Genomic DNA, 14,871 nt, shown 5'->3' on the forward strand with positions numbered 1-14,871 from the left:
CATATTTCAAGTATATCAGATGGGCCTTGAACTCCCTATGTAATGGAGAATGACCCTGAACTCCTTATCTTCCCATCTCCGTGTCTCAAATGCTAGGATTCTAGGCTGTCCAACCAGACCCTACAAAGTCTCATCTTTTAAGGACTAAATTGGGCTCTGGCTTGCAGGCAGATTTCCTAATTTGTAGGCAATCCAGTCAGATTATGTTAATTTCCTAAATTATATTTAATGAAACAGCCTCCAGTGGTCTCTCCGCACACTGGTTTTGGTTCTAAGATCTGTTCCTTGTCCTTGAAGGTCTACCTTGTCTCCTGTGGATCCCCAGCTTGAGGTGACCTTTTCTCTCATCCACAGACAAGTCACCTTTCAAGACTCAGATTACAAGTGAGGAACCACGTTTATTTTTTTCCTGAACTCTCAAGGAGCTCCCAGTGTGTCCCACATTGCTTGGCACTATTGGAAACTTAATTGTTTCCTATATACCCTCTAGATTATAAACTTCTATATTTCATTTCCTACAGAATTAGAACACTGCTGTATATGTTGGACATATTTGCTGCTTGACAGATCCATATTTATGTTATCACTAAAGAAAAAGTCTTACCGTTTTCAAAACCATTTGTAAAGAAAACTAAGCAACATTTAATGTGTAAAGCAAGATCTGTAAAGGCATGGTCTCAGAACTAAGAAAAGGTTGAGCCCTTATTATTGTCTCACAAATGTCTCTAGAATTATCAGTGTGCTTAAAGTCCATTTCAGTGCAACTTCAATCAGACAAAAATTAGCAACATTTGCTTTGCAACTCTGGTTTTCTAGTTAATCTCTGTAATCCCTTTTTCTGTCTCTTTACTATTTAGCTCTTTGCCTCTGCAAAGGCAGGTTGTTTCTGGGAATGAGATGCATCATAGCTTCAAAGTCTCACTTGGGGCTGACTTCGTCTCTTAATCCTTGGCCTTCTGGTTCCATGAAGAACAGGGACTGGAGAATTCATGGGATGAAACCCTTATAGTAGGGGATGAGATCTTAAAGTCCTACCTCAACTTGATATGCCATGCTTTGTTGACACCCATGGGAGGCCTGCCCCTTTCTGAGCAGAAACAGAGAAGGAGTGGATGGGTTAGGGCAGAGGAGAGGTTGGGGGAGAGATGGGAGGAGAGAAGAGAGGGGAAACTGGAGTCAGGTTGTAAAATAAATGAAAAAATTTAATTAAAAAATGTGAGAGCCTAAAGAGGTCAGATGGTTCCAAAATCGTGAGGAAAATACTAATGAAGGACTTCTGATGGCAATATTGCCTAAAATCAGAGAGTCAATTTTACGTGGGGGAAGAAACTTGCTGTTACCTCTCATATGAAGGATTAAACAAAATAATATAACAAAATTGAAAAGAAATTTAATAAAATATTTTGTCAGTATTGGCCTGACATTTAAGTAGGTGTTTTAACTCTGCAAAGGTTGATGCTTACTACAGTTTCCTTTAAATTTATGTATCTCTTAGTGATAGGTAAAATTGACGTTTGGATGTGTTTTCTGCATAATCAGAAAGAAGCCTGGATAACCAGTGCACTTACTGTTTCCCCCATGGGTTGAGCATAAATGGTTGTCTGCTGTTTAAAAGGATGACTGTGCTTAACCCTCAACAGAGCACAGGAGTGTAGGGAGTACAGGAACAGGAAAAGTGCGCAGAGGATGGGAAACTCCATAGCAATCTTGCTCAATGTCTCATAAGTGGTAATGTACATCTAAAATACAATATTGATACTTGGAAAATTTGAGAAGTCAAATTATTAGTTTCAGCAGTCTTTAGGGGATTACAATCAAACTTTAAAAGTCTAAAAGAGAAATCAAAATACATATTTTTTCTGTGAAATAATAATTGTGGACTGGCACTTCACTGTTCTCTTGTTTGATACAAGTCTCTTTTGCTAGGAAAATAATGGGCTCTTAAGATTGAGAAACAGAGAAAAATATTAACTAACTCATAAAGTTTTTGACATCAGTTAGGTAGGATGCAAAGCAAATGGCCTCTCCTATTCATTTTGTGAAGTGGTTAAAAATTAAATATACTCTAAATTTTGTTCTAAAATGGACTTAACCAAAGGTTCACAGTATTAAAAGTGTGTCAGCAATTCAGTATAGTTTATGGTTATCCTTAGACAACACTTAGAATATAACTCAAATACCAAAAAAACTAAGCCACCACCAACTAAAGTAATAGTAACTGTTTCTGGGCATCCCATCTCCTATCGTGTCCTTCTTCACTAATTTCAGTCAAGCATCCAAGTAACTCGAGAACAGGAACAATTTAGGAATGCTTGTCAAAGCAACATAGTGGCTGAATACATACTGAAATACGAAACTTTCTTGAGGTCAGTCTAGTAGCGAAACAGCAGAAATAAGTAACCACTTCCTCTAAAATTCCAAGGAATGCCGTTCTTTAACTTCATGTCAGCTTCCATCACCAACCCACTAGAATACGTTTCTAGCACAAACGAGTCATTCAGTTAATGTTCCATTCATAAAACAAGCTGCAAATATTTTCCATTTTGTGTGTGTGTGTGTGTGTGTGTGTGTGAAAGAACTGGACAACAACAGAGCCTGTTTGCTTACCATTTTCCTTCTTCATTTTCGTATTGTTGAACGGTGTATCCAAACATGTCCTCCACTGGGCCACTGAAACTCATTGAGTTTTTCACATCAACGTTGAAGGAAGTGCAGAAGCCTAGAATAACTGAGAGGGGAAAGAAAGTCAAGTTACACAGGGCGAAGAGAGAAAGCATCACATTTGGGGTCCTGGAAGGCATTCTTAAAAGGACCACGGAAAGCTGTGCTCTTATGAAAAAGAACCATTGAAACCCAAGAAGATGAGAACTCAAGGAGGGTTCTGGTAGGATGTTATATTGAGCACCAAAAGGATGGGTTTTTAAAATGTTTGGAAATTAAAATCTATACCATTCCCAGTAGTAAAATTTCAGGATTCAGTGGGAATGACAAAGATTAAAAATGACTAAAGAGTTAGTTCCAAGATGCTTTCCCAGAAGCGATCCTTCCAGTACAATGTGACCAACAGTGACTTTAAACAGCTCCCTTTCCCCACTGCAAATTCTGAAGATGCAGGCAGTTGCATTTAAACTTTTCCAGTCAGACCTTTCTCCTGTCTGTTTCTGAAAGGAAACTGCCTTTTCCTTTGCATCTGAAGGGTTCCTTTCCTCTGGGTGATCTTCAGGGGACTATTTCCACTCAGGGATGGCTTCCTAGGCAGACCTGAGATAACTTCTCTGTCTCCTCAAGAAATGAGCAGTTGATGGAAGTTTCTACTTATACAAAAAAAGCCTCCTTGCAACTGTGTTGACTGTGGTAAACTCACAAATGTTTTGGATTAAATGAGCTATAATATTCTCAGTAGTCCATGCCCTGTACACATTATATATACAATGAGTTTATCTCTTTCTCTGTGATCCAGATATAAGAAAAGTTTTTAAGAAGTGTGACCACATACAGAGGTTCTGAAATCACAAGTTCAGATGGAGGATACTACTTCATTTGGTTTTGGTTTGGAAGAACAGACTTACAAGTTTCAATATCCCTGTCCTGAATAAAACCAACAACCCTTATCAAAGAACATCATCTTATACAGTAATAGCACATTCTAAGGCATGTTCAGAGATGATTAATGTTCAATTCTCAAAACTAGATTCAATCACACAGATTCTGGAAACTTCTCTATTCTAAAGATGGAGGACAGGTAACATATCCAATCTCTTAGCTCTTATCCACTCTAAACTTCTTCCATAAATACACTCGAAATCCAGGTTGCTCTGACCCATAACCTTCAAATTACATTAACACTAGTAAGCGCTTATTTGATATACAGGAATCTAAGTTAATTTAGAGAAAACATTTCCAGAGGAAATCAACCATTCTTTCCATTTGTAGATTTATCTATATATCCTCCCTTTATCTTCTAAAACCTCTTCTTTGATTTTTGAAGAAACTTCCTACCAATATAACTATTAAATACTATTTATATTATTGTTTGCTGGAGATGTTCCCCCTGGACTAGGAAAACCTTAAAACTGAGGACAGTTTTACTCCTCTTTTTATCCTTCATAAAAATCTGGTGCGGTTCCTCTCACACAGATGGGCAGTAACATGTTTATAGTCTGAGAGATAATGTGTTGCAGAGGGCAGGGTGCCAGCTGTGGCTGGAGATGCACTGGCAGCTGTTCCATGCTAGCAAAGCAAGACTTGTTAATGTCCTAAGGTAAGGGGGAGATGGGACTTGGCAGTGAGCAGAAAATTTCTACCCAGGATTTGGAAGGGTCTCTGAGCATATTAGGAGACACGGGACAAATATGGTCGCAAGATCACAAAGCGATCTTCCTGGCTGGCATGAAGAAGTAGACAAAGAGTAGACGACCAGGATACATCCTTTTATGTACATTTCCTCTTCATTCCTCAAGGGAGACAGAACACAGCTGGCCACCATCCCCACATCCTCTTTTAGATACTGGGAGGTCATTTTGCACAGTGCTCGGTCTCTGCTCCAAGCTTTGAGTACATGCGCTTAACCTTTCTTCTATGGTTTTGATGTTTTGAACAGTTTCAACTTAGTACTTTTTTTTTTTTTTTGCATGAGACATACACAAAATATCACCTCCACAGTGTGTTTTCTCAGCCATGGCACTAAAGGCAATTTTGTCACGAGGACTCATGCCAAAAGGTGCCTAGCAATGTCTATGGCCCACTGCACACGACACTAGTGGCCTTCTGTGAATTTTCACAATCAACATTATCTCTAGACACTGCCCAAACCCCGTGGAGTCAAAGTTATCCATAACTGAAAACAACTGTTGAAGAGATATAAGGATCCAAAAACTCCTACCCAGGACTGTACGCCAGCTGTGGCTCAGAGATCAGAGGATGCCTAGTCCAAGGCAAGTTAGCATCATCAAGTGAGCTTGTGAATCTCAGGTCCCACCCAAATTTCAAGAACCAAATCTCCATGGGATTGTATCCCTCTTACTGTGTGACCTGTTGTTTCTTCATCACTACGTCTACACAGGTAGAAGAATTGATCTACATTCAAAGGATCCCCCTTTTAGACAAAAGGGGAAACACATGGTTTTTTTTTGGAGGGGTCAGCATCAATTTCACTTGTTTGAAGGATTTCTTTATTCAGCACATTATCATTTGGGGAGCGGGGTTCTCTCCTAAAGGCCACTTGAGCACTCGATATCCGTGGGCCTGTCTATTCTATGTGTGGCCTGGAATGCCTGAGGGTGGGTGCTGCATTGTTTTTCTGTCCTTAGAATTTACAGGCGCTTTGCTCAACGTAATTTTAAATCTGTCCCTTGTATGTTTTCTGAGACACCATGGAGCCTGTGGCACAGGAGATGACTTTTTTTTTTTGTTGTTGTTGTTATTTTAAAAAAAGTAGTTTGCAATTTGTCTTTTTGATTTAAAGGAGTAAAAGCAGTGTCTCATAACTTTTAGTTCAATGCTTAGTTTATTAGAGTAGATTTGCTTGGAACTTTATGTTCTAGAAGTAAGGCAAAATGGTGCTTATCTCAACAAAAGGGAAAAACAAACAAAAATCATAAAACGAAACATAACAGTCTGAAAGGCTTGGGAGTCCAGATAAGGAAAATATTGAAAGTAACCAGAAGTGAGTAAGTATAGAGATAGATGTCTAAAGAGAACGCTAATCTCACATGTACCCCTGAGAAGTCTTTTTCTAACAATCACTACACCATGTGCTGCATGCCATTCCTCCTTTTCAGTCTACTAAACTCATCAAAAGTCCTGCCAATACCATTCTCATCAGCACCATGTGAGTGAGCGAGAGCATCAGTAGTCAAGAATAGTCCCTGTATTTCCACGGGAGTCCACAATATAAAGCATCAGTCACCATTCACATTGATGGAGATTTTTCCCTAAAACCAGAAGAAAAAAAAAAAAACAGAGTGACCAGTAACTCAGGGCCATCTTTGGAAGAAAGTGCCTTCTTATGACCAAGAATTGGTTTGTGTAGTTCTGTGTTCTCAGAGGGCGGTTTGAGGAGGAAACTCTACTTTAGTGACAGCTGGTTGAGAAGGATGTTGAGGAGGCTGGTATGGGAAAGTAGCCATGGCAACAGAGCTCAGACCAAGTTGCTGGAAGGACTTCACGGAAACCTATGTTTATAGAGAAAAGAAAGCAAAGCGTCTGCTCCTTTTCAGGCAGGACCATAGTTACGTGTGTCCCAGTTAAGAGCAGATGAGAAAGTTGGGGTGGTTGATATCGAAGGTTATCATTTGTAAATTAAATCATTTTTTGTTCATTTCCCCCTTTTGGATAAAATTTAATGTGCAAAGCGATAAATGAGTGAAAGAGATACATAGTTCCCAAGTCTGGTTTTTTTTGGGGGGGGGTTCCAAAATAATGTTTTTCATAGAAATAACATATTAAGTTTTGGCTGGAAAGGGTAATAGCTATAACTTTCTTTTTGTGTATTTGAAACTGAATCTCAGAGAAATTAAGAGATGAGTCTAAGCTGAATGTATTAACAGCAGACAGAGGATGCCAAGATGGGTCTCCTTGGGTCCAGTTGTGGACTTGCTGTAACAAACTCTAGACTGTCTTTATTTCCAGAATGGTTAGAGTAATAGGTCAGATTAATAAAGATGAAAATATAACCCACCTGAGAACAACACTCAACTGGCCCATGCAAGTTTTAACCCTGTACAGTTTTGGAATATTTGAGGTGTGACTGGAAAAAAAAGTTGAATGAAGGTAGAAAACTTTGAGCTACTTCAGCGACAGTGGAGTCTGGTGGAGGCCACACCCTTCTTCCCTCACATTCCCAGTTCCAAGAACAGTCACTGTGGCCTATGAGCTCACTTCTTAAATAAGAAAGTCAGGGCCTGAGCATCTGGCCCAGCAATGCTGCTCTAGTCATAACCAGATGGGAATATATAATAGCTAATGGAATTTTCTACCTGGCAAACTCTGAGGCCAAGGCAAATGAGCATCAAGTAAGTGGTGGCAAAGAAGATGCTTTATAATGATATTATTCTCCTTTGATAACTTCTTATGTATATTTATCCAATGTAGCAGCAGAGCTCATAATTAACATTACTTTCAATCTAAAGTTTGAAATGATGACATTTAAAATGAAAGTAATAGTTAAAGTGTACAGTGAATTGATGAGTCCCAGAATAAGTTCCTTCCTGTTTTGTCATATATAAAAAAAACTGGACAATATCAATGCTTTGTCTCTGAAATTTTCATTAATTTACTTCTCAAGGATCAAATGATTGGATCTCAATTTTGAGGTACATGGTTTCCAAAAAGAATAAAAATTTGATTGAAATTACAAGATCTGACCAAAACAACTATAGGATAACATCTTTACAGGTGATCTGAAAGTTGAAGAGATTATTTTTTTATAGCTTTTTGTTATGAACATGATCCAAAAGCCTCCACTAGCAAAGACATGGGAAATCAATAGTGAAAACACGACCATAATAGAGTCTGATCGGAGAGTACAGAAAGAAGAAAGGAATCTGAAAATGACATCGTAATTTCAAACACAGAAGGTCTGTACTTGCCATAAAAAGAAATATGTCTAATTCATGCTCCTTGAGACAAGAAAAATGTCCCCATAGAATGACATAAAGAAAACACACAATGCCATTCAAAGTCGCTTTCATCGGAAGTGATGGAATATGTCGGCAAGATGTCTCCCTCCATCAGCAAGGCCAGAAAAAGCCAACTCAAACACCCTGGTGTGCACGTGTTTTCCAGCTTCACCCTGGGAGGCTGCTCTGTGAATTCGGTTTGCTGCAGCCGGTGAATTGTTTTGTCTTTGCTTCTAAAGTCCATGACCTCTAGTTGTTAACAAATGGCATTTGATCTCCAAAGTGCTGCAGGCATGCATGCATGCATGAGTGTGAGTGTGTGTGTGTGTGGTGTGCATGCATGCGTGTGAGTGAGTGTGTGTGAGTGTGTGAGTGTGTGTGTGAGTGTGAGTGTGTGTGTTTGTGTGGTGTGCATGCATGCGTGTGTGTGAGTGTGTGAGTGTATGTGTGTGAGTGTGTGTGTGAGTGTGTGAGTGTGTGAGTGTGTGTGGTGTGCGTTTGTGACTTGTGGGAGGACTCAAGGGAGCATATTTTTTTAAAACCTAGTAGGTGTTTTCTACACATTTTTAAGAATGAGAGGATAAATGGAAAAAATAAGGGTTTTTGAGCAGAGACATCATCCTGACTTGTTCCCTTTCAGACTAGCTACCCAAAATACTCAATTCCACCAAGGTGTTTCCCAAACATCACTTAAAATTCCCCTTTAAAGTTTTTCTGCGGAATCTGCTCTTCAGTGGTGTTTCTTTTCCTTTGTAGTATCTACAGACATCTGCTCATTGCCCATAACCTCTCCCACCACAAATAATTGCTTGCTTCACCAGCTCCTTTCAAACTGTGTCTACTCTGCTCTCGGAAATTCTGACTCTCAGGACGCCACCCCCTTCCCCTATCAGCATCGTGTGTTTTACGGGATAAAAAAGGTGCAGGACCTTAGGAGTCCTGGATCCCACTGTGGGAACACAACTCACATGTTTGTGCAAGCAACATGAGCAGAGGGCTGTTTTGCAGCTGCCAGGGCATTCTGAGAGCTGAACGCATTAGGTCCTTGATGATTCAGCTGAGCACCGCATATGCGAAGCCACACGGCGCTTCAAAACAAATCAGGGGGGCCGAGTAACATGCAGAAATAATAAGGTGGACAGTCTTTGGATATAAAAAAAAACACTGAAAAACAGCTCTATCATTGTCGGTGTAATCTTTTCAAAGGATTTTATTAACTTAACTCCAGGTTCAAGCTCCGCCCTGCCTCTGTGTGTGTGTGGGGGGTATGCATGTGTTTATGTGTGTATCAAGATGTGTGTTCCACTGCACGCTTGTGCATACGCCACAGTATACTGATTGCTCTACTTACCATTCTCTGCCTGATTTCTTTGAGACAGATTTCTCACTGATCCTGGAGCTCAGGGCTTTTTTTTTGTTGTTGTTGTTTGTTTGTTTGTTTGTTTTGTTTTTTGCCAGGCTGGTGACCCAAAAATCATATGATCCTGTCTTGCCCCTTCTGTGCTGAGGTTACAAGCCCTTGCAGACACAACTGAACTTTTGTCCAGGGTGTTCAGGTCCTAACTCAGCCATCTCCCCAGCCCTTAGAGCCATGGCTGATGGTGTGCACAGCAGGCATTTTCGAGAGTCAGTAAAGCAGACAGGCTGTGTGCGTGGTGAGCAACTTCTCCAACTCACCCAATAGTATTACTTGGCAATTTAAAATTCCAGACATTAAGAGATCCCATTACTGATTTTCCTAATCTATTAATTATCATTTTTGAGGTCTGAAGGGTAGGGCTTGAGATAGTTCTCTTTGTTTTTATGTTTCCTAAACCCAATAGCATTTTTAAACCTGAAAAACTCACTTGTACATGATTGTCTATGCCTTCCTGACCCATGAAACTGCTTGTGTATAATAATAAAAATGAACTTAGACTGATATTTTATTTTTGGCTTATATATCTCTTGGAGAAGGAATTCTATGCAAACTAATAAAATCTATTTCAAAGGACTTCTTAAGAAAGAGATGACATTATTTTGTTTAAGCTCTTTCTCCTAGGGTATGACAATTGACAGAGTGTACAGGGTAGGTAGGTAAGATTCCACTCTGAAACAGAGCTAATGACATCGCCAAAATGTGGGGTGAGAAGATTACTCTGTCCCCTGATATACAATGGTACAAGAAGGCTCAAAAGTGGCTTTCTCTTTTCTCAATATACAATTTTAAGAGTGCAGCAAAAGCATACTTGGGCATAAGAAAAAAAAATGAAGTATAAAAGAATGGGAGAGTAAAGTTATGGCATTTTAAAATACACAATATTTTTAAACATTCATTTAGGTTGTTAAAATTTGAAGAATTAAAGCTAACTTTTTTTCATTGTGATCATTCCTGTTGCTACGTCGTATCACTTTCAAACAGAACAATTTGTTCTTTAGAAAAATTCCAGCATGTAGAAAGACTACCCAACTAGTTTGTGGTTGTTTAGATTAGAAAATAATTACAGGCAGCCTGAGTTAGCAAGGACATTCTTTCAAATCAGGATGAAGGCTACACTTAAAAAAGTGTTTTATTTTGAGGTGAGCTCAGTGACCCACATCTATAATCCCAGGACTTGAGAGGTTGAGGCCTAGGAACACAAGTTCAAGGCCAGTCTGGGCTAGACTGAGTGTCAGGCCTGCTGGGACTATAAAGGAAGATGGCATCTTTATCTTAAAGCCTACCTGCATTCTGTTATGCCTGGAGCCCCAAAGAGACATTGCATTTTGCACACCATTGGTATGCTGACCTCTCTTACCTCATGGTTTTGTTTGTTTTATTTTGGTTAATTTACCATATTAGAAGCAGGAGGCCAAGAAGACAGATTTATCACGTCATTTGTGCTGGAATACAGTTCACCAACTTTCGGCTTTAACACACAGGGGCACCCACTAACCTTTATAAGTACTTCCGTAAAACTAAACATGGAAAAACTGTGCAAACTCCAATCGCACACTTACCACAAAACCAGCATCCATAGGGGAATAACTGTTCATCCAAGGATTCGCTAGAATTAGCAACCATCAAGTTCACACTCTCCATGTAATAACTGCATTAGGAATCTTCCTATACTATATAAAAGATTATTTTTTCCCCTGAATAGCTAGCATTGCTCTTATTCACCCACTGACATTTAAACTAACATGACTATATACTTTTCATTCCTTCTTAGCTACTGGTCATAGCACATTTCCATGAGATGATTTACTACCCAACACTCTGTTCACTCAAAAGCTTCTTGGTGTCTGCTCAACTTCACACAAATCCAGACTATGGAAAGGAAATAATGTAAGCCAACTGAAAATAATGTTACCCACCTGAGACCATTTAAAAAACAAGTCAGAAACTGTTCAAAGATGGACGGGCTTGTGGGAAATAAAGACAAGTCTTGGTAGGCTGGAATTCTGAAATATTTTAGCGGGATGGAGTCAGGGGTCAGAGGTCAGGGTCAGCAGAATACTTGTTTTCTTTTCAGAGGAAAGAGATAGCTTTTTGATTCTTGCCTTTTTGTTTTGAGATAGCACTAAATGTTGTTTTCTTAGCTCTAATTGTTGCTAAGACTACCAGGATCTCTTAGCATTTAAAACATTAGTTTTAAATGTTTCAAACAGGAAAATCCTTGGATCCAGACTCTATTCCTATCTGGTCACATCATCTTTTACATTCTTTCCGTTAGCCCACTTGAGGATCTTGAAATGCAAGTGAATGCAGATGTTATAGCCAATATTCCCAAGAACTACATACAGCTCCTATTTCCCTTAAATGGAAGCAGTCTGGTGTTTGGAGCTTCGAAGCTGCTATTAAGTACTTGTTATTTACAAAGAGCTTAACTCAAGGTAGGGTTTACCTCTGATCTGAAGAAAGGGGATGGGAATATTATTGAAAAGAGATAAAAATGTGACTTTAAATTTGTATTTCAGGACTGGAGACATGGCTCAGTGGTAATAGTCTTTGTCTAGTATGTGTGAGACCCCTGGTTCAAACCCCAGTACCACAGGCACACACACGCACACATTTTAGAGAAATATGTTTGTTCCCATTCTTGAGGTGTCTTCCCATTTGAAGAGTGTTTCACTGGCTGAGCATTGGTTTATATCTACACCCACGTTCCTCCCATTCTTGATTGGGAAGCCTGGAGGGGGAAATTGCATGTTTAGTCTAGTCTTCTCACGCTCTTTCTTTTTTTATTCAGAAGGGAGCCTGGCTGCAGAAAGAACACGGTTTTCTATGCTCCACTGAGCGTCTCAACTGGTGCTGCCAGGTGAGGAGTCAGCTTGGTCTTCAGTGCAGTAGAAACTTCACGTATTAGTTAGGACCCATTTGTGTTGGAGAATATTATTTTCAGGTGTGTGACTTTAGTTTATGCTGCATTTGTTTAACTCTCTGAAGCTATGTTACTGTGCCTCTCTAAAACACCTGATGGTCCTGATAAAGAGTTGAGCTGCTAATAGCCAGGCAGGAGCAAGGAGAGGCAGGGCTAGCAGGCAGAGAGTATAAAGAGAATGAAAAGGCAAGCAAAAGAACAAGGAGAGGACATCAGGGGCAGCCACCAGCCACCCAGCCAGTCATGGAGTAAGGAGGAAAGAAAGGCATATAGAAATAGAGAAAGATAAAAGCCCAGAGGCAAAAGATGGTAGGAATTGTTATAATAAAAATAAAATGCCATGGTTTCCCAAGGGGAGCAGCAGCAGGCCACAAGGGCCAGCGGGCCAAGAGGGGCAGTGGATCCCAGGCAGGGAGCCACATGGTGGGTAAGAGACCAAGATGGATAGGCACGCCATGCAGAGTGAGGTTGCATATTTATTTAGTAGGTTATGGAGGGGAAGAGGGAAAAGAGAGAAGAGGAAAAGAGAGAGAAACAGAGAAAGAGGAGAGGGAAGGAGAGAAGTTGGGAGAAGAGAGCAAGGCAGAAGCCTTCAGGAGAAAGATGGAAAAGGAAGGACTTGGGATGGAAGCATAAGGAAGATCTGTCTGCCTCTGCAGTAGATGGGGAGTAAGGGGTGGGGAGGCAGGGCTTGTCTCTTAAAGGGACAGGACAGACCATTACAGGGATAATTTAAGAAAAGCTGGAAAGAAACAAGTCAAGCTAAGATTATTATAAGTAATAATAAGCCTCTGTGTGTTTTATTTGGGAGCTGGGGGCTAGATCCCTCAAAAAGCCAACAGTAAAATTTCACACAACACATTCGAATCCATTTCCCAATTGGTTTTGACCATACATAAGGAAGAGTTATTCTGATGACTGGTCTCCTCAAAAATCCTAATGAAGTTTTTTGGTTTGTTTTTTAAACAATCTTATTTTACATACCAATCCCAGTTCTCTCTCTTTCCCATCCTCCAGCATCTCCAACCTTCTCCCCACCCCAACCTCCATCCACTCCTCAGAGAGGGTGAGGCCTCCCATGGGGAGTCAACAAAGTTTGTCACATCAAAGTCTTATTGAAAGAAATTGTGAGGAGAATGTTCATGTTCTGCAGAGTCAGGTCATAGACCCACTGCTCTTTGTATGAGGACAAAAATATTAAATAAACTGAATAGCTGGTTTCTATTATTTTATAACAGAGACACAATCTAGTCTCCACTGTCGTAATACTTTTAGCTACACTGAGAGCAAGACAAAGAGCCAACAGAAACAAAGGAAGCATGACCAGAAGGGCATCATGTGATTACTTCAGAGGCAAGGAAAGTGAACAGCAACCTGGTAAAATCAGGCCAAGAGTGGGTTTGAGGAAAGCTGTCATATCATGCACGTGAGATGTGAGCATTTTTTAGGGTCAGCCTACAAGGCAAACAAAGCAAGATTTGGGGGATGAAACAGACACTTCTACTAGTTAACATTCACCATACCTTTAAAGAAATACACCTTACCCAAAGGATAATAACTACTCAAATTTTCCATCAGCACCTGTACATAGTCTAGTTACTTATATCATACCTTATTTCTGTGCTATTTAGTCTGGATAGATTGTTGTTTCTTTATATCTGGAATTGTGGGCTGCATTAAGAAAGCAGTTGGGTTTATGACTCCTTACTCTTACAAGTTTAAAAACTATCAAGATGTAAGTCAACCCTTATTGATGCTTCCTAATCCCCTCTGGACAACTCTACTTATGAATGGTAAACATTCAGGAGTCATGCAAAAGAAATATATCAAATATATCGCCACTCAACTTAGGACTTCCTATCTTTCTAGAAGTGATTTGGATAATTATTTCCAAAAACTTATGTCAAAAGAGAACGGGAAGAAATACCAAGGAGTTTCTGCAATTATGAGCAACGTTCACCAGGTTATACCAAGATTAATGTAGAAAACTGAGAATGTGTTGGGTAATTTTCTTCGAAACATAATTTTTTCTAAGTTTTTTGACAGACTGCAATCATTTCTATGTAGTTTTCTACTCCCTTATGTTTTGCATTATCTGTATCCTTAATGGGAAGAAACTAGCACAGCCAAGCTACAGCCCCTAATGACGTCACTGGAAACTGGTACTCTTCCTTCAAAGGGGTGTTTGTGTTAAAACACATGCACATGCAAACATACACACACATACACACACACACACACACACACGCACACACACACACACACACACACACACACACACACACACACACACTATGGATCCTCAAGGTATATTCTTTCTGTCACTGAAGTCTAGTTTTCAGAAACATGTCGTCTGGCTCTAACAATACCCCATTCTGTAAATGCTTTTCTAGACTCTGACACATGCTCTCTCCTCCCACAACAGCACTTTGTACCTATGTAGATGTTGTCTCATCCCACCTTGCCAACCCCATTCTCTCCCCACTGAGAAGGTCAACCTACTGCCCTCCTTTAGTACTTGAAATTCCCTGAAACATCCTGAATTCCTGTTTTCAAAAGTTCTCCCCACCTCCTTTACTTTCACGTTACATTTTCTTCTTTCTTATGCTGCTTTGTTGTTTAAAAGATGTTGAAAACAAGTAGTTTTGCTTGTTTCAGGGAAACTTAATAAACTTATTGGTACATAGTAACTGTTCAAAAAAACCTACTGAATGAATAGAAATGACAAGAATAACATTTTTTTAAAAGGTCTTTTTTTTGTCACTTTTCTATCTCAAGTAAGCCTACAATTCTATACAACTTTTTATGGCCATGGTTTCCTTTCTTTCTTTCTTTCTTTCTTTCTTTCTTTCTTTCTTTCTTTCTTTCTTTCTTTCTTTCTTTCTTTCTTTCTTTCTTTCTTTCCTTCT

The 14,871-nt window shown here is 39.6% G+C and overlaps 1 protein-coding gene across 1 annotated transcript in view; it reads right to left on the reverse strand.

The window, feature by feature from the left end:
- Positions 1-14,871, reverse strand: part of Itga1 (integrin subunit alpha 1) — a 153,911-nt gene that overhangs the window by 99,104 nt on the left and 39,936 nt on the right. The window contains exon 2 of the mRNA XM_005356825.3: positions 2,608-2,728. Within this exon, the coding sequence (XP_005356882.1) occupies positions 2,608-2,728 (121 nt within the window). The remainder of the gene's footprint in view (positions 1-2,607; positions 2,729-14,871) is intronic.

The sequence above is a fragment of the Microtus ochrogaster genome, chromosome 19 (assembly GCF_000317375.1).
Source record: "Microtus ochrogaster isolate Prairie Vole_2 chromosome 19, MicOch1.0, whole genome shotgun sequence".
Lineage (NCBI taxonomy): Eukaryota > Metazoa > Chordata > Mammalia > Rodentia > Cricetidae > Microtus > Microtus ochrogaster.